The following is an 18467-nucleotide window of genomic DNA, read 5'->3' as shown; positions in this document are numbered from 1 at the left end:
AAAGATGATGCTGTGAAAGTGCTGCACTCAATATGCCAGCAAATTTGGAAAACTCAGCAGTAGCCACAGGACTGGAAAAGGTCAGTTTTCATTCCAATCCCAAAGAAAGGCAATGCCAAAGAATGTTCAAACTACCACACAATTGCACTCATCTCACATGCTAGCAAAGTAATGCTCAAAATTCTCCAAGCCAGGCTTCAACAGTACATGAATTGTGAACTTCCAGATGTTCCAGCTGAATTTAGAAAGGGCAGAGGAACCAGAGATCAAATTGCCAACATCCATTGGATCATTGAGAAAGCAAGAGAATTCCAGAAAAACTACCTCTGCTTTATTGCCTAGGCCAAACCCTTTGTGTGGATCACAACAAACTGTGGAAAATTCTTCAAGAGATGCGAATACCAGACCACCTGACCTGCCTCCTGAGAAATCTGTATGCAGGTCAAGAAGCAACAGTTAGAACTGGACACGGAACAACAGAACTGGTTCAAAATTGGGAAAGGAGTACATCAAGGCTGTATATTGTCACCCTACTTATTTCATTTATATGCAGAGTAAATCATGCAAAATTCTGGGTTGGAATCAAGATGAAATCAAGACTGCCAGGAGAAATATCAATAACCTCAGATATAAAGATGACACTACCCTTATGGCAGAAAGTGAAGAAGAACTAAAGAGCCTCTTGATGAAAGTGAAAGAGGAGAGTGAAAAAGTTGGCTTAAAGCTCAACATTCAGAAAACTAAGATTATGGCATTTGGTCCCATCACTTCATGGCAAATAGATGGGGAAACAATGGAAACAGTGAGAGACTTTATTTTGGGGGGGCTCCAAAATCACTGCAGATGGTGACTGCAACCATGAAATTAAAACATGCTTTCTCCTTGGAAGAAAAGCCATGACAAACCTAGACAGCATGTTGAATAGCAGAGACATTACTTTGCCAGCAAAGGTCCATCTGGTCAAAGCTATGGTTTTTCCAGTAGTCATGTGTGAATGTGACAGTTGGACTATAAAGAAAGCTGAGTGCAGAAGAATTGATGCTTTTGAACTGTGGTGTTGGAGAAGACTCTTGAGAGTCCCTTGGACTGCAAGGAGATCAAAGCAGTCAATCCTAAAGGAAATCAGTTCTGAATATTCATTGGAAGGACTGATGCTGAAGCTGAAGCTCCAATACTTTGGTCACCTGATCCAAAGAACTGACTCATTGGAAAAGACCCTGATGGTGGGAAAGACTGAAGGCAGGAGGAGAAGGGGGTGACAGGATGAGACGGTTGGATGGCATCACTGACTTGATGGACACGAGTTTGAGTAAGCTCCAGGAGTTAGTAATGGACAGGGAAGTCTGGTGTGCTACAGTCCATGGAGTCACAAAGAGTCAGACACGACTGAACGACTGAACTGACTGATAACCAGGTCAGGTGGAGGAGAGAGAAGGAGGGAGACAGACAGATAGAATGAAGAGAAAGAGAAAGAGCCAGTAAAAGAGACAGAGAAAAAGAACACAGACTTGGAGACAGCAGAAAAAGGGAGACACCAAGGAAAGAGAGAGGGGAACAAGACAGATGAATCTCAGGGAAGCAGCAGTGAGCAGTGGTGTGAAGCAAGATCTTCATTCCCTGCCCAGGAATTGAACCTGAGAAGCCTGGATGAGAACCAAGAATTCTAGCCACCAGACCAGCAAGGGCTAGAGGCTAGAAGCTATTTTTCTCTGGATCTTTGCACCCAGTGAAAAGTGCATTTATCACAGAGGCAGGAACTGTAAATGCAGGTACAAAGTTTATTATTACAGACATAGCACGACAAGTGGGAGAGCACATAGAGAAAATGTTTGCTTAGTTAAGACAGAAGCAAGGCAGAGACAAACACCCGGAGAGAAAGGGTGGGCCCCTCCTAGTGGTGAGCGGCACGGTAAAGAGGTGGTTAAGTCATTTATATAGGTCAGTTCTTCTGGGTCTTTGTCTTTCTTCAGGCTAATTATCTGGTTCCTTTTTCTACATCTGACCTACCCTGGGACCCTCCCCTGGGTGCGCACGCACCTCTCAGCCAAGATGGATCTCAAAGTAAAGGCTTCTGGGAAGAGCAAGACTCATTATGGCCTGATGTTATCCCTTGACTTTCACTCCCATAAAGGAGCCTTTTGGGGGCATAGGTAGTGTCTCCTTTGTCCCAAAAAGGGGGAAGCAGAGATCCCTTAATCCTTTACTCAAACAAGGTTTGCCCCTCTTTGTCCGTGCCATGACTATTACTTTAGGTGTTTACAAGAGACATGCAATGGCTATTTACCCTGTTTCTGCTGTTACTTCCATCTCAGAGGGCACACAGGAGGCTGATTGTAAATGCCTGATCTGGAGCCCACCTATTTCTTGGTCTCAGGAATCCAGCCTGAAGCCCCTGTTCTTCCTGCTCCCTGAAATGCAAATAGGAAACCCATTGTAAATGTCTAACCTGGGGCCCATTTGTTGCCTACTTCAGGATGAGCAGAGGAAGACAGAGATTCAGGGGAGGGTGCACACTAAGAAACAAAACGAGGAAGGTGCCAGGGAGCAGAAAGGAATAGGGGTGCAGAGAGGGAGTGAGAAGGAGACAGAGGCCCAGACAGAACGAGGGAGAGACAGACAGACAGAGGCAACACCACGAGAGTCATAAAGCAGCAGAGGACAAAGAAACCGGCAGACCCAGGATGGTGGGTGTGCTATAGAGAACGTCCTCCAAAGCACTTATTTTATTTTGAATTGGTTCCCATACCTGAAAACGTAGAGTTTTTCCCATGTTAAAAATGCATCTTTATTAAGATGAGAAGGTGCACGTTCTCACAGGGCAGCCAGTCACTGGAGCTGAGAAGTGACCCCCTGTCTAAACAGGGCTGAGGTCTCCAATTTGCTGCCGTCCCCACCACTCCCTAATGTCTCTGTGTTGCTCTGCCTTCAGATTTGCACGGTCACTCTTCTTGCACCTGGCTTGCTTCGTTCATTTCCATCACTCACTGACCTTCTGCAGTTTTCAGCCCCTCCCTTCTTTTCCCTGGTCTGTTGAAGCCCTGGGAAATCTATGCTTCAAAATCAACTGGGGCTGCCACTTTCTCCCGGGGGCCCAACAGGCTGGAGGTATTTTTCTTGGAGTGAATGTTCATCTCCAGGGTCTGTTGATCCCCTGGAGCCTTGGCCAGTTCTCCCCACAGAGGTTTGGGATTTCAAGGCCTCAGGCAGGGACCTCTCCTGCCTCATCTCTCCAATCTGGTGTGTCCCTGCTGAAACAGGCCATTCTGCCCATGAGTGACCAGAACTGTCCATCATGGCACATTTACAAGTTGTTTCTTCCCCTAGGAGGGTCTTAGAGGGGCTTTTGGGCACCTACCCTCCATTAGCAAAGAGCTGTCCAGCAAGAAATTAAGTCTCAGAGCAGCCTGGATGCTCAAGCTGAAGAAAGAATGCTCTGGCCAGACTGCAAGTTGTCTTAAACTTTGCTCCTTATTAATACCACCTGGAAAGAATTAGAAAGCCCTAATCCCAAAACCCGAAATAAAAAAACAGGCAAAGACCTTGAACAAATGCTATACGCAAGGAGGCAGACAAAGCACTAACACACGCATGGGAAGCCGCCCACTGCAGTCACAAGGGAAATAAGACACAATGTCGGTCAGATAAACCAATGGCAACACGGACCAGTCACAACTCTCAGCGTGGCCGGTGGGAGCAGACATTAGCAAGACCGCTTTGGAAACCTGGCAGTTTCTCCTAGAGGTAAAAACACTTCCTACGTGACCAGCCGTTCCACCCCAGGTATTTGCCCAAAAGAAATGAAAACATATGTCTACACAAAGATGCGAATGTTCATAGCAGCAGCTTTTTTCACAACAGTCCTGAATCGAACCCAAATGTCTATCAACATGTGAACAGGTAAACGAAGTGTGATGCTTCTCAGAACTACAAAGGGTCGTATGGTGATGCCCTTAACAATGAGGACGAAACTCAAAGTGTGGCAAAAACATCAGACACAGAATAGCACACACCGTCAGCCCCCAGGACAGTCTCCAGAGTCACAAACCCCTGCCCCTATCTTTCCTGGAAGTGGATGGGAGAAGGGCCCTCCAAGGACCCGTTGACCTTCACTGAAGGGAAGTTCTGGAGACTCACCATCCCACAGGGAGTACATTCAAGGAGAGAGATGGTCTCCCGAGAAGATACTACAGGGTTTATAAGAAGGCCGAGATGGAAGGCTGGGCACAGCAGACAGCCATGTCTATGTCCTGACCACCCAGAACCCATGAATTCAACCTCACTGGGAAAAGGGTCTTTGCAGATGTAATTAGAATGTTGTGACGGGGAGATTACTGTGGATGACCCAGCTGGGTCCTGAATGCTGCTGAAAGTGTCCTTGTAAGAAACACACAGAAGAGGAAAGACCATGCCACTCCGGAGTCAGAGATGGGAGGGATGCAGCCACAAGCCAAGGACATTGGAAGAGGCAGGGAGGGTCCTCCTCAGGAGCTTCAGAGGGAGTATGGCCCTGCCCACACCTTGACTTTAGACTTCTGGCCTTCAGAGCTAGCAGAGGAAAAATATCTCTTGTCTGAAGCCCCAGTTCACGTGGTATTTGTTTCACAGCTGCAAGAAATGAACATGCCGGTGTCCAGAAGAGGGCCCTCTGCAGAGCCCTGCTCCAAGGTTGGGAGATCCCAAGCCTCACTGGGCATCTCCCAGCAGGGTGACCCCACGGGGACAGAGCCGACACACAGCCATGTTGAGATGAGACCCTGAGGGCCGTTCACATCCAATAATGCGTGTGACAATCACAAACATTCCTCAGGTCCACATGGTGCCATTGTCACAGCTAGTCCCCAAGTTGTATCCTCCATGTGCATGAGTGCAGCCCACTGGGGAAGTAGAGCCCTGACAGGGGCCTCTCAAGGCCACCTTCAGGGCTGGTGGCCAGCTGGCCCATGCAGTCGCTTTAACCACACCCAGCCAAGGCTTCCTGAAAATTGGAGAGGAAGCCAACCAGCCTCTCCCCAGACCCTGCTGGCCCTCAGCAGGCTCCATGCTGGGACTCACTGCCCTCCTAGTGATGCTGCAGACAGCTCCCAGACGCCCAGCCATTCTTCTTGTGGGGAGAACAAGGCGTTCTGAATCTCCCACTCTTAGTATGCACAGTGCCCAGGGAGCCTAGAGTGGTGTGACCTTGTCCTTCAAGTTCTAGGGAAGCCACTTGAATCTCAGTATGTCACCTGATTTGTCATATATGTCTCAAACTTGGAACCAATGTTTATACTTAAGAGATTTCACACGAAATTGGTATCTACTCTTTGAAAAGTAGAAGATTCTGGAAAAACCCAGGTCCCCATTCCTAGCTGGTGATGATCCACTGGAGCTGAGTTGTTACTGAGCTCTCGGGGTGGGGGAGGGGGACAGTGTCACAGTCCCCACTGCTCCCAACAGCCTGCTTCACACGCCCTTTGGGCTGGAGAGTCTGGAGTGACAAGACTCCAAGGGCAGCCTTGAGGTCTTTGCTTTCAAGGTCATTATCCAGAGGATGGCCCTCCTCTCCAGCTTCTCAGGGAAGGGGTCTTCCCACAACCTCCCCTCAGCGGCAGACCCATGAGAAGAAGCCCTGGTACCCTAACTCCTGCAGCAAAGGCTCCTGGCAAACCTTGTGATGTTGCCCCTTACCGCGTCATGAAACCTGACCCCAGGCTGGGAACCTGCATCCCTGGGGCCAGTCTGTGGGCCTGAAAGGGTCTTTCCTGAGAACTGCTCTGGGGTTTCTGGTCTCCCTCGGACCTGGGGCGGGGAACCGATGCCCTTCTCCCGAAGGACACAGCTCCCACACCTGCTCTGAGGAAGTTGGCCTGGGAGAGGCTGGTGTGTGAAAATTTACCTAAGGAAATTTCTCTGCCAGTCATTATCCTGGAAGCTCAAGGAAGAAAGGGGTCAAAAGAAGGCTTGGATTTCTGCAGAGAAGTATCTCAGCCTTGACAGATGGAGAAAGAGAGGGCAGTGAGGGGCTGGGAGGCCCTCGTGGCCCCAGGGGTCCTGTGTGCTGGAGGTGGCTGCCCGCATGAACTGTATCATTGAAATGGAGCTATTTCCTGAATTCTGAATGAGGTCAAAACGGGACCCATGACCAGTGGCGTGTTTGTCTCCGTGTGGCTCTGAGCTGCTAGCAGAGCACAGATGTGGGGCATTGGCTGCGTTGTGTGGGCCCCTCCCCGCCCGCCTCCAGGAGGGCAGCTGCAGCCCGTAGGCTCATCTGGCTTGCATCTTCCTGGGGCCACAGAGCCCACATATGGGTTTGCACCCCTGTCCCTGGGGCAGTCCAGATTCATGCCAGTGTGTCTTGTGGATGCAGAGAGACCATGGGTGTAAGCCGGCTTCCAGTGGGGCCAGATGAACCCAGAGGAAAAGAGGGGATGTTGTGGGGTCGGCGGAGGGGCCCACACCCAGCACCTGCTCCCCTCCACAAGCAGGGGAACATGGAATGAGGGTCCAAGTCACACCTGTACTCACACACAGATGCACACTCATGCATAGAGATGCACGAAGACACAAATGCAAGCACACAGACACGTGTACATGCTCACACACAAAAAACCACACATAGATTCGCACACACAGACACACACACACAAGACCACACATAGATTCGCACACACAGACACACACCCACACAAGACCACACATAGATCCACACACACAGACGCACCCACACAAGACCACATATAGATCTGTGCATGCGTTATAGACGTGCATGCATGCATGCTCAGTTGCTTCAGGCATGTCTGACTCTTTGTGACCCCACAGACTGTAGCCCACCAGGCTCCTCTGTCCATGGGAGTCTCCAGGCAAGAATACTGGAGTGGGTTGCCATTTCCTCCTCCAGGGGATCACCCCAACCCAGGGATCGAAACTTCATCTCCTGTGTCTCCTTCATGGCAGACGGATTCTTTACCACTGAGCCACAGGGGAAGCCTGTGCATACAGGCACACTCACACATAATTGCTTCTCTGGTCACAGTGGTAGGTTGGTGACATTTTCCTTGCTGACTTGTCGCTTACCTTCTCCCAAGCATCACTTCTTATGGCACTGGGTGGTCTTGATAAGCACCTCGCCTGCTGGGTAGGTAACAATCCGTCAAAAGAACGGCTCGAAACTCATTCGACCATCTACACTGATGAACTCTAAGTTGATTTCCCTTTTGCCACTATAACTCACGCTGCAGTGCACAGCTTTGTGCAAATAGCTTTCGGATCAGTCTCCTAGGATAAATGCCAGCCACGGAATTAGGGGGTAAAATAGTAACAGTAAATGGTTCCCAGGCTCCAGACCCTCCTCCATATAGTTTTCATCTGCACAGCTGCCTTTGGAGGAGGCACCATTCTGCCTCTCGTGTTACTGGCAGGGAAGCTGAGCACAGAGAAGCTGACCAGCTTGCCCAAGGGCACACAGCTGGTGTGCAATGAGCTGGGTCAGCACTGCATCACTGCACAAGCACTGCTGGCTCTCTGTTCATAGCTTCAGACTTTTCCAGGAGGGTTGAGCCAATGCACACCAGTTTCTCCACCACCTTGTCACCAGCGCATGCGGCCCCTACACCCGGTCGGCTGTCCTGCCCTGTGTTATGCTGATCACCTGGCAGTGCCCTGCCTGTGAGCCCGTGTTCTTCTTCAAGGCATCGAGAGCAGGTGCCTCTCTTGTCCCTTGTCACTCTCCCAAAAGCTGAAGAGCCCATTTGTGATCTTCATTTTATCAGCTCCTATTCATATAGAACTCCAAGGCTTCATGGACCTGGGGATGTGTGCCTGTGTGTGATGCCTAGATGTGTGTCTGTGTGTATCTCTGTGTATGCATGTGCTGCATGTATCTCTGTGTGTTTGCTGCAGGTGTGTATCTGTGTTTATGTGTGTGCACACGTGTGTTTCTCTGTGTATTGTCTGTGTGCATGTTATGTGTGTCTATATGTATCTGTGTGCATTTGGGTGTGTATGTTTGTGAGTACATTCGTGGGACTATGTGTGTGTATTGTGTGTGTCTGTATATCTGTACATCTGTTTATTGTGTGTGTCTGTCCTTATGGGGTATGTGTGTTGCGTGTGTGTCTCCATGTGTCCATGTATCCGTGTGTCTGTTGCATGTGTGTGCTTGTCCATGCATGTGTGTGTTGCGTGTGTCTCCATGTGTCCATGTATCCATGTGTCTGTTGCGTGTGTCTGCTTGTCCATGCATGTGTGTGGCATGTGTGTCTGTGCACCTGTGTGTGTCTGCATGTCTGTGGCCTCTGCAAGGCAGGAGTCCAGGAGAGCATCCTCATGGAGAGGCTGTATCCAGGCGGGCAGCACATCAGCCCAGATGTAAGGATGCTCCCCAGGGTGACCAAGTTCCTCCTCCACCAAACCCGAGAACCCTCGGCCTTCACCGTTTTCTGTAATCACAGCAAGAATTTCTCATGCAAATAAATTCAGAGCCAGCTGACTCTGCTACCGTCGCCTTGTGAGGTGAAGTTTATTTTGGAACTTGGAGCAATAATAAAAAAATCATTACAGCTGTAATAGACTTGGCAGGGACTTGGCAGTTCAATTCATGAGAGATCACCCTGAGATTTTTGTGTTGTCGTTAAGAAAATGAAAGAAATAGCTGTCGTCGTCGGTGAACTATAAATTAACTAGTTAAACGCTTGCTACGCGTCACAGATGACATTAAAATTTTGTTACTATTAGATTTGTGGCCCAAATGTCATGACAAAACAAATTGGATCTTTACACAAATAAAAGGATAATTGCCTTTTAATGCCTCTGTTATTCTTGGACAACTCATGGGCACTTGCTTCTGGTGTCCCAGTCACTGGGACCAGAAATGCTTCTTTTAAACTGTGATTAAGAACAACTTTTGTGTTGTTTTCAGTGAAGAGAGATTTCATACCTGTAAGAGCAGTGGGTGGGCACAAGTGGAAGCAGAGGAGAGGGCAGCCACAACCCTGTCTTTCGGGGGTCTTGGGGGGCCTTCGGGGACAATGGGGGAGCCTTTGCTAGTCCTCTAAGAGCTTGGAAGAAACTGAGCCCTTAGGCTACAAGGTGGTTGTCTTTGTTTTGAAGCAAATTCTTCCATCCAAAGCTTGGAAGGGGACTTCCCTGGTGACTCGGTGGTAACTAATCTGCCTGCAAATGCAGGAGACATGGGTTCAATCCCTGATTCGGGAAGATCCCACATTCCTCGGAGCAACTAAGCCTGCACAGCTACTGAGCCTGGGCCGGGAGCCACAACCACTGAAGTGTGCACACCCTACTGCCTGTGCTCTGCAACAAGAGAAGCCATCCCAGTGAGAAGCCCACGCACCGCAACTAGAGAGTGGCCCCTGCTCTCTGCCACTAGAGAAAAAGCCTGTGCAGCAACGAAGACCCAGTACAGGCATTAATAAAAGTAAATAAATTTTTTAAAAAAGCTTGGAAGGTCCTGCTTTCTCACAAAACAGAGATTGTGCCTATTGCTAGAAAGATATTTTTCCTTTATTTTTTTTTCTCCTCCAACTAATAGGTTCTCAGTATACACTGAGTTTATGATGTGAGTGTATCAGAAATGAATGAATGAGTCAGCGAGTGTGCAGGTCCATTCACAGTGATACCGCCCACTTTTCTCTGCCACTCCGTCCGTTCATGACCTGCTTTGATCACCACTGCTCCATGAGTCCAGTGGAGGTCTCAACACTGATAAATTGCTAATACATCTTAGAAGAAAATATAACTAGCACATTGACACGTGATTTTACAGATACAATTGCTTGGGGCAAGGCAAGATTTACTCACATTTTAAAAATGTGTAGATGTAAATAGAATTATTACAGGAATATAGTACAGCTGGTCGGAGAAGGCAATGGCACCCCACTCCAGTACTCTTGCCTGGAAAATCCCATGGACGGAGGAGCCTGGTAGGCTGCAGTCCGTGGGGTCGCTAAGAGTCGGACATGACTGAGCGACTTCACTTTCACTTTTCACTTTCATTCATTGGAGAAGGAAATGGCAACCCACTCCAGTGTTCTTGCCTGGAGAATCCCAGGGACGGGGGAGCCTGGTGGGCTGCCATCTATGGGACTGCACAGAGTTGGACACGACTGAAGCGACTTAGCAGCAGCAGCAGCAGCAGCAGCATAGAGTTGAGCAGTGCACAAGCTGTGTGACTGCCAGTTGTGGCCCTGATTCCTGATACACAGATAAAATAATGAAGGAGGTAGGTAAGTGACTGAAGCTTGGGAGATTATGATCAGGGCAACTAAATAACTCACTGGGTAATCAGATTTTTAAATTTTTAAAATCTACACTAAGTTGTCTGAATGGAATGTTGGTTTTTTTGTCATCTCTGATGGGTGCAAAGACAAGCCTGAGGCAAGCCCTGGGCACAGTGACCAGGTGAAGACAAGGAGCTCAGGGATGACGTGTGAGGACTTGGAAAGAGGGTGGCGGCCCCCCCCAGGCTGCTGGGGTCTGCGCCGCACACTGATGGCCTGCTCGGTCCCTGTCTGCTTCTCCCCAGGACCCCGGCCATGATCGGCTGCTCCTTCGTTGTGGACCGGGAGTACTTCGGGGACATTGGTCTGCTGGACCCAGGCATGGAGGTGTACGGTGGGGAGAACATAGAGCTGGGCATGAGGGTAAGTGTCACTCAGCCGCTGGGGCCACTCACGGGGATGGTGTGCCCAGCAGACCTGTCAAAAGTTGTGCCTGGCTGGTCTGTGAGCTGCTTGTTACAGGTCAGGAGGAGGTAAAAGCCCCCAAACTTAGGTCAATGTAAGAAACCTCTGTGGCAAAGGGACTGGGAAGCGTTATGAATGTGGTAATGATAGACTGTATTTCAGATCTTACTTTATTTCTCAAGCCACTCATTCTGTTGCTTTGCACTGAAGTCAGGGCTGGTGGGGAGCTTGGAAACTAAGAGCTGGTCCTGTGCACTGGGAGTTTGTCCATCAGTGGCGAAGAGACAAGGTCGTGGGCTTGTCTTGGTGGAGGTGAAAGGCAGAGTGCGCATGGGCACTGTGGGCATCGGAAGCCCCCATGGCTTCTGCAGGGGGCCAGTGTGTAGAGAAGACTCCAGGCAGGATGTTTTCTTCTAGTTATTTTCTTTCCGAGTTCACTTTATTTTTGTTTATTAATTGGAGGATAATTGCTTTAGAATGTTGTGTTGGTTTCTGCCATACAACAGTGCGAATCAGCCATATAACTCCACCCTCTTGGACCTCCCTCCCTGCCAATTCACCCCCAAGGTCGTCATAGAGCACTGAGCTGAACTCCCTGTACTACACAGTAACTTCTCACTGGCTCTCTATTTCACACACGGTAGTATGGGTTGGAGAAGGAAATGGCAACCCACTCCAGTGTTCTTGCCTGGAGAATCCCAGGGATGGGGGAGCCTGGTGGGCTGCCATTTCTGGGATCGCACAGAGTCGGACACCACTGAAGCGACTTAGCAGCAGCAGCAGTATGCATCAAGGCTACTCTCTCCATTCGTCCCACTCCTTCCTTCCCCTGCTGTGTACACAAGACAGGCCTCTACGTCTGTGTCTTCTAGGAATGTTATGGTTCCAGGTCTTATGCTCAAATCTTTAGTTCATTTTGAGTTAACTTTTGTGCATGATAGTGTAAGATAGTGGTTCAGCTTACTGTTTTGTGTATAGCTGTTCAGTTTTCCCTGGACTGTCCAGCACAATTTATTGAGGCTATCTTTTCCCTGTTAGATATTCTTGGCTCCTTGGTCATAAATTCACTGGCAATGTGTGCCTGGGTTTATTTCTGGGCTCTCTATTCTGTCCCATTGATCCCTGCATGTGTCTGTTTTTATGCCAATGCCATATGTTTTGATTATCGTAGCTTTGTAATATAGTTTGAAATCAAGGCATGTGATGCCTCCGGCTTTGTTCTTCTTTCTCAAGATTGCTTTGGAGTCTTTTGTGATTCCACAGAAATTAGAGGAATTATCTGTTCTGTTTCTGAGGGAAAATATCATTGGCATTTTGATAGGGATGCACAGAATCTATGGATAGCTGTGGGTAGTATGGTCATTTTAGCAACATTTTTCCAATCCATGAGCAAGGATACTTTTCCATTTATTAGTGTCTTCTTCAGTTTCTTTCATTGCTGTCTTGTAGTTTTCAGTGTGTTGGTCTTTCACCTCCTTGGTTCAGTGTACTCCTAGGTAAAATGGGATTGTGTTCTGAGCCAATGCCCTGTTGAAGGCTGGTACTCTGGGCTCCATTCTCAGCTCAGTGGGACCATCACAGCATGGTTGACATGATGTGACACAGCCCATCCAGAGAGGGATGGGCAGGGCTTTCAAGGTCTGTGGACCTGGGGTGCCACAGGACCCTGCTTCCAGGAGAGTGTGGGTTTGAACCCTCAGCCCCTGATCATGGGCCACCAAGTCCTTGCCTCACTCCTGCATTAGCAGGATACTAATACTCCTTCCTTTCCTGTTGCAACTGCAGTCCAGTGTCCCTGCTCTACCAGGGTGCACAGAGGCCCAGGATGGGGAAGCAGCTTAGCCAGGTGTACCCAGGGCTGGAAAGCAGACTCACACTAGCTCAAGGCTAACTAACCAGTGGTTAGCTGTCTCTACCCAGTGGCAACACTGGAGCTCCCTAATCAAAACATTTGACACAGGATCTATTAGCCTTGACAGAGCACCATCACTGGGAGACTTAAACCCACAGACCAGTCCGAAGACCCAGCATGGCTGGGGGTTGCTGGGGAGGATCCCTCCTGCCTCTCCCAGCTTCTGGTATCTGTTGTCAACCCTAATCTGATGCAGTGACTGGTCAACGTGGACAGAACAGCAGGCAAGATGCCAACAACTTCTTTTTAAATGTATTTTCGGCTGTGCTGGGTCTTTGTTGCTGTGAGCGGGCTATCTCTAGCTGCAGTGAGTGGGGCCACTCTCTAGTTGCAGTACGCAGGCTTCTCATTGTAGTGGCTTCTCTTGGTGCGGAGCACTGGCTCTAGGGCTCATGGGTTTCAGTAGATGTAGCACGTGGGCTCAGTCGTTGGAGGCATACGGGCTCTCTAGTTGTGGTACACAGGCTTAGGTGCTCCAAGGTATGTGGGATCTTAGTTCCCTGATCAGGGATCAAACCCATGCCCCTTCAGTGGAAGCATGGAGTCTTAACCACTGGACCACCAGGGAAGTCCCCTCTGGTCACACTTGCCCAAGAATCCTCCAACTAGTCTTAATTATCAGGGTTGCCCCATCCAAGGGCAGAGTAACTTGGAGAGCTACGGATGACCCCGGTTGGTGATGCCCCCTCTTAAGGGAAGCTGAATGAGCTTGGTCATGGATCCAAACTGTGAAGCAGGGCAGCTCCCATGGTCTGTAAGTGACAGTCGGCCCACGGGCTCTGGCTGTGTGGGAGCAAGGCTGCCAGGGCCAGGATAGCCAGAGCCTGACAGGCATGTGAACCCACACTGCCACCTCTGACCTCACTCCCGTGCCCTCCTGCCCCTCTTCAAAGAGGCCAAGACTCAGGGTTTGGGGACAGCCAGTGAACTGACCAAGTCCTGCAGCAGTGGGTAGGCCGGCCATGAGTCGCTCACCCACCAGCAACCAAGCCTGAGGTTCAGAGCTGTTTCTGATTTAAATAAGAGGAAGCCAGCATGGGCACTGAGTTCCAATTTTTAGGACATTATTTGTGATAAGATTCATCATTAGCTGTGATGCTGCGTCCTGATGATCCAACCAGGGTTCTCTGCCTCCCTAATCAATAAAAATTAATCAGAGGCCAAACAAAAAATTTAGGCAAAACTTTATTGGGGCTTCAGTGGCTACAGAAGGCAGTGAAAACAAGCAACAGTTTCCCTAGCCTGCTCCCCGAGGTGGGGGCGAGCTGAGCTGGTTCCCTATATGCGGTGAGGGTAGGGGTGTGTCCAAGGGTTCAGGCTGGAGGAGTGGCTTAGGTGGTCTGTCCACCCCATAGATGGTGCTGTGTGCAGGGGTGCATGCACAGTACCCTGCTTTTGCTCCCGGCTCTTCAGAAGTGGCCGTTGGGTTTTAGGCTTTTTGTATCTTTTGTCCAGAATTTGCCCCAACTGCGCATGCTCACAGTTATTTTTAGTCCCTTAGAGTTTCTTTGTGTTTTGTTGCCCAAGGAGACCTTTGTCCAGGTACAAGCACTGCAGCAAAGGGTCCCAGGTTCCAGCTGGTCTCACCGAGGCCCCAGGATGCTGTGACAGTCGCTCCACCACTCAGAGTGCAGAGCAGAGCAGGTTCGCAGGCAGACTGGGAGGGACTGGGAGACCCATTACGAGGAAGCGGCAGGTCCCTCAGCCTGGATCTCAGACTCCAGCAGCATCAGAATCACCTAGAGGCGCCATACAAATAGATCACTGCACTCCATCCCAGAGATGTGGATTCAGTATGGCAGGGTGGAGCCCAGGAATCTCCATTTCCAACAAATTCCCAGGGTCCACTCACTCCACTGGAACCCACTTTGAGAACCAGCTGCCCACTCCGCACCCCCGGCTGCCACTCTGGGGGCCGTGAGCCAGCCAGGCTCACATGCTGCTTGCTCTGCACAGGGCCTGGCACATTACTGAGCCCACTCCATAAACACGGACAGAGGGGAAGGGGCCAGGGGCCAGGCCTCGGGGTCTCCTGCGGCCAGGCTGTGCTGAGGTGGGGATAAGCTTTGATTGATTTGGGGTCCTTGGGTTTTTATGTTTTGTTTCTGGGGTTTCACTTGGGTTTTTATTTGTCTGCGGAGACTTTATTCACAGGAAAGATTATATAAGATTTATTTTTAAAATTTTATATACAGTTTATTGAAGTTACACTTTTCCAAACCTGTTTTAAGGTTTTAAAGTGAAACCTAGAGATCATATTTTTATGGTTATAAATATAATAAAAGAACACTCAACTTCCCCTTTTCTTTGATTAATGCTTGACTAACTCAGATTGAATATATTAAACACTATTAAACAATAATCAGTTCCATTTCTGCCTAGTGAAATTCCCTTGAACCTTTTAAAATGACACTTATAAATGTGGCATATTTTCTTTTCTCTTTAAGAACTTCGAAGACCTGATATCCCTGCAGAAGCTCCCCTCAGTGCTTACAAAATTCTCCTGTGCCTAGTATATCAAACTTATACCACATCTCAAATTCTCTGAAGCATTTCAGGATTGTGTGCAAATGTTTTAAATTCTCTGACAAGGTCCAATTTTAAACCACGAATTTAGAATCAACCCTCAATTATACATGTTAAAATGGAATCAGAGGATTAATCTGGTAGTCTTCAATATGCTGACTTTTCCCAACTGGTTTCATCATTAAAGACCAAACCTTTGCAAATGATTCTTGAACCTGGCAGGAAGTGCCAGTTCTCCGTATTTGGTCTATTCCTCCTTCTCTGCATTGGATTCCAATCCTTCCGGAGTTAGATGATGTCAGCTCAGGGAGCAGAGTCAGAGTCCCGAGGAAGCTGCAGTGGTCCTGCAGGATGGGGGAGCCCAGCTGCTGCCCCCTGACACTCGAACTGGGTGCGGGGAACACAATGCTCAGCGGACAGGCACCTGGGCAGAGGGACCCCACCCTGGGAAGGATGAGCCACCATTGGAGACGAAAGGCATGCATGCAGGGCTGGGCAGAGGAGAAGCACCCCCACGACCTTTCACTTCCTGTCTCCTTCCAAACCAAACTCAGCTGGCAGCTAAGGGCAGCCGGGGTCGACTTGCCAAGCAAGTCAGGTGGGCCCAACCAGGGGTTGTGGGCCATGAGAGGCAGGAGGAGGAATACGAGGGCAGGGACCCCAGGGGCGCTTTGCAGTGTCTCAAGTCAGGGGCAGTGCAGGGTCAGGCAGAAGCCAGCCTGGGGGAGCTGACAAGGGAGGGAGAAACAGGGGGGACCTGGTCCAGGCGAGCAGGCACCAGGTGTCTGGGAGCCGGATGAGGGCAACAACTGCATCCTGCAACCCCAGAGGAGAGAGAAGCCAGGCTAGACGCCACCACCTGAATCTAGGAAGCAGGCCATGTAAGGTAGGGTTGGGGTCTATCTGAGGCCCCTGAACTGTCCAAATGAGAACTGGATATGGGGGGTGGGGGAGATACTGCCCTGGGTGTTGCCACGTGGGCACCTGGGAGAGGGCGATGGAGAGATGGGCACGTCTCCATGTCCAGTGGTGCCTGGAGCACCAGGAAGACTGGTGGGAATATCCTCCTAGAGAACGGGAAAGGAGGTGAGCCTCCACAGGGGGTTGGGGGGCATCTTCTGAGGAGAGGCAGGAGCTGGAGGCCAGGGTGCCTAACCATGGACACCAGACACCCTGCTGGGAAGAGAGGGCACCCCGCACAGGGCTGGGGAGACAGAGGGCACAGGCAGGGAATGACCCGTACATAACACGAGCAGTGCCCAGGCATACCACATACAGTGTGCCTCCCACAGTAAGTAACGGGGCTCCCAGAAGTGGGGTAACTGCCCAGGACTCCTGGGGGACAGCTGAGCCTGTATGGGGGACCCGGGGTGCTGACAGGCTCAGGGGGAGGGCAGAGCTGGGGAGTCCCCTGGCCCTGGCTGGTGAGACAGGAGGGGGTCCAGATGTGGACCCTCCCCTGCACCCACCATGCTTCTTGAACACACAGTGGCCACCACAGGTTTGGCCATTAGACGGCAGGGGGAGGGCCAGGACGATGCTCACATGGGCGGCTTCGAGCAGGTGGTTACAGTGGCAAGGGATGCGGAGGCCAGGGGTTATGTTTGCAGGAAGGTAGGAACCTTCGGAGATATTGAAGGGGCATCCAGCAAAAGGGGACCAGCACCAGGCTCTGTCTGTCCCTGGTGCTTTGACCACAGGTAGGCCCCCAATGCCCCTGACCTGGGTCTCCACTGTGTAAATGGGGCTCTGGGCTCTGCACTGGGCAGGTCCTCCTCGCTGTGGGGGAGGTGCTGGGGTTGGCGCTGCCGGTGGGACACCAGGAGCCAGTTCACTAGCTGAGGTGAGGCAAGTGTAGGTGTAGGCATGGATTCAGTGTGGAGGTGAGTGTGGACTCACATGTAAATAAGGATGTACCTATAGATATGGGTGTAGGTATTCCATCCCATTCAGATATAGATCTGAATATAGACACAGATAGACCAGCACGCAGATACAATTATAGATGACAGAGCTAGACATACATACACAATATTTATTTTTGTTGTTGTTTAGTTGCTAAGTTGTGACCAACTCTTTTGCGACCGCATGGACTGTAGCCCTCCAGGCTTCTCTGTCCATGGGATTTCCCAGGCAAGAATACTGGAGTGGATTGCCATTTCCTTTTTCAGGGGATCTTCCCCACCCAGGGATCGAACCTGCATCTCCTGCCTCAGCAGGCAGATTCTTTTACCACTGGCAGATGGATTCTTTTACCATTTATGTAAAGTAATATGGTATGCTGTGCTTAATCACTCAGTCATGTCCAACTCTTTGTGATCCCATGGACTGTAGCCCACCAAGCTCCTCTATCCATGGGGATTCTCCAGGCAAGAATACTGTAGTGGGTTGCCAAGCCCTCCTCCAGGGGATTTTCCCAACCCAGGGATCAAACCCAGGTCTCCTGCATTGCAGGTGGATTTCTTTACCATCTGAACCACCAGGAAAGCCCACAAGAAATTTAAGACCCTCTGATTAAAATCTGTCTGTACCCTCCATCTGGGCTTCCTTGGTGACTCGTGAGTGCGTGCTAAGTCACTTCAGTTGTCTGACTCTTCGCAACCCCATGGACTGCCAAGCTCCTGTGTCCATGGGATTCTCCAGGCAAGAATATTGGAGTGGGTTGCCATTCCCTTCTCCAGGGGATCTTCCCTGGGATAGAACCCAGGTCTCCCGCATTGCGGGCAGATTGTTTACCATCTGAGCCACTAGGGAAACCCATGAATACTGGAGTGGGTAGCCTATCCCTTCTTCAGGGGATCTTCCTGACCCAGGAATCAAACCAGGGTCTCCTGCATTGCAGGTGGATTCTTTTCCAGCTGAGCTACCATATAATATTACTTTTATAAATCACACATACTTTGGTATGTTGAGTGTCCAGATGTGTGCATATATGCATATATATATATTTAACATTTTTAGTTACAGATATATATATTCTTTTTTATATTTTTTCTATTATGCTTTATCCCAGGACGTTGAATATAGTTCTTTGTGCTCTACAGTAGGTCATTGTTATTTATCCAGTCTTTAGTTAATAGTTTGCCTCTGCTAATCCCAAACTCCCAACCCATCCTTCTCCCCTCCCCCCCTCTTGGCAACCCTAAGTCTTTTCTCTATGTCTATGAGTCTGTTTCTGTTTTGTCGATATGTTTATTTGTATTGTATTTTAGATTCCACATATGTGTGTTTGTGCTCAGTCCTGTCTGACTCTTGCCACCCCATGGACTGTAGCCCACCATGCTTCTCTGTACACGGGATTCTCCAGGCAAGAATACAGGAGTGGGTTGCCATTTCCTTCTCCAGGGGAT

At 49.8% G+C, this 18467-nt stretch overlaps 1 protein-coding gene across 1 annotated transcript in view; it reads left to right on the top strand.

The window, feature by feature from the left end:
• GALNT9 (polypeptide N-acetylgalactosaminyltransferase 9) overlaps positions 1-18467 on the top strand; it is a 114945-nt gene that overhangs the window by 63317 nt on the left and 33161 nt on the right. Inside the window, exon 6 of the mRNA XM_027567110.1 lies at positions 10520-10637. Within this exon, the coding sequence (XP_027422911.1) occupies positions 10520-10637 (118 nt within the window). The remainder of the gene's footprint in view (positions 1-10519; positions 10638-18467) is intronic.

The sequence above is a fragment of the Bos indicus x Bos taurus genome, chromosome 17 (assembly GCF_003369695.1).
Source record: "Bos indicus x Bos taurus breed Angus x Brahman F1 hybrid chromosome 17, Bos_hybrid_MaternalHap_v2.0, whole genome shotgun sequence".
NCBI lineage: Eukaryota > Metazoa > Chordata > Mammalia > Artiodactyla > Bovidae > Bos > Bos indicus x Bos taurus.
Note: the sequence above shows the minus strand (reverse complement) of the source record. Positions and strands in the feature narration are given on the sequence as shown.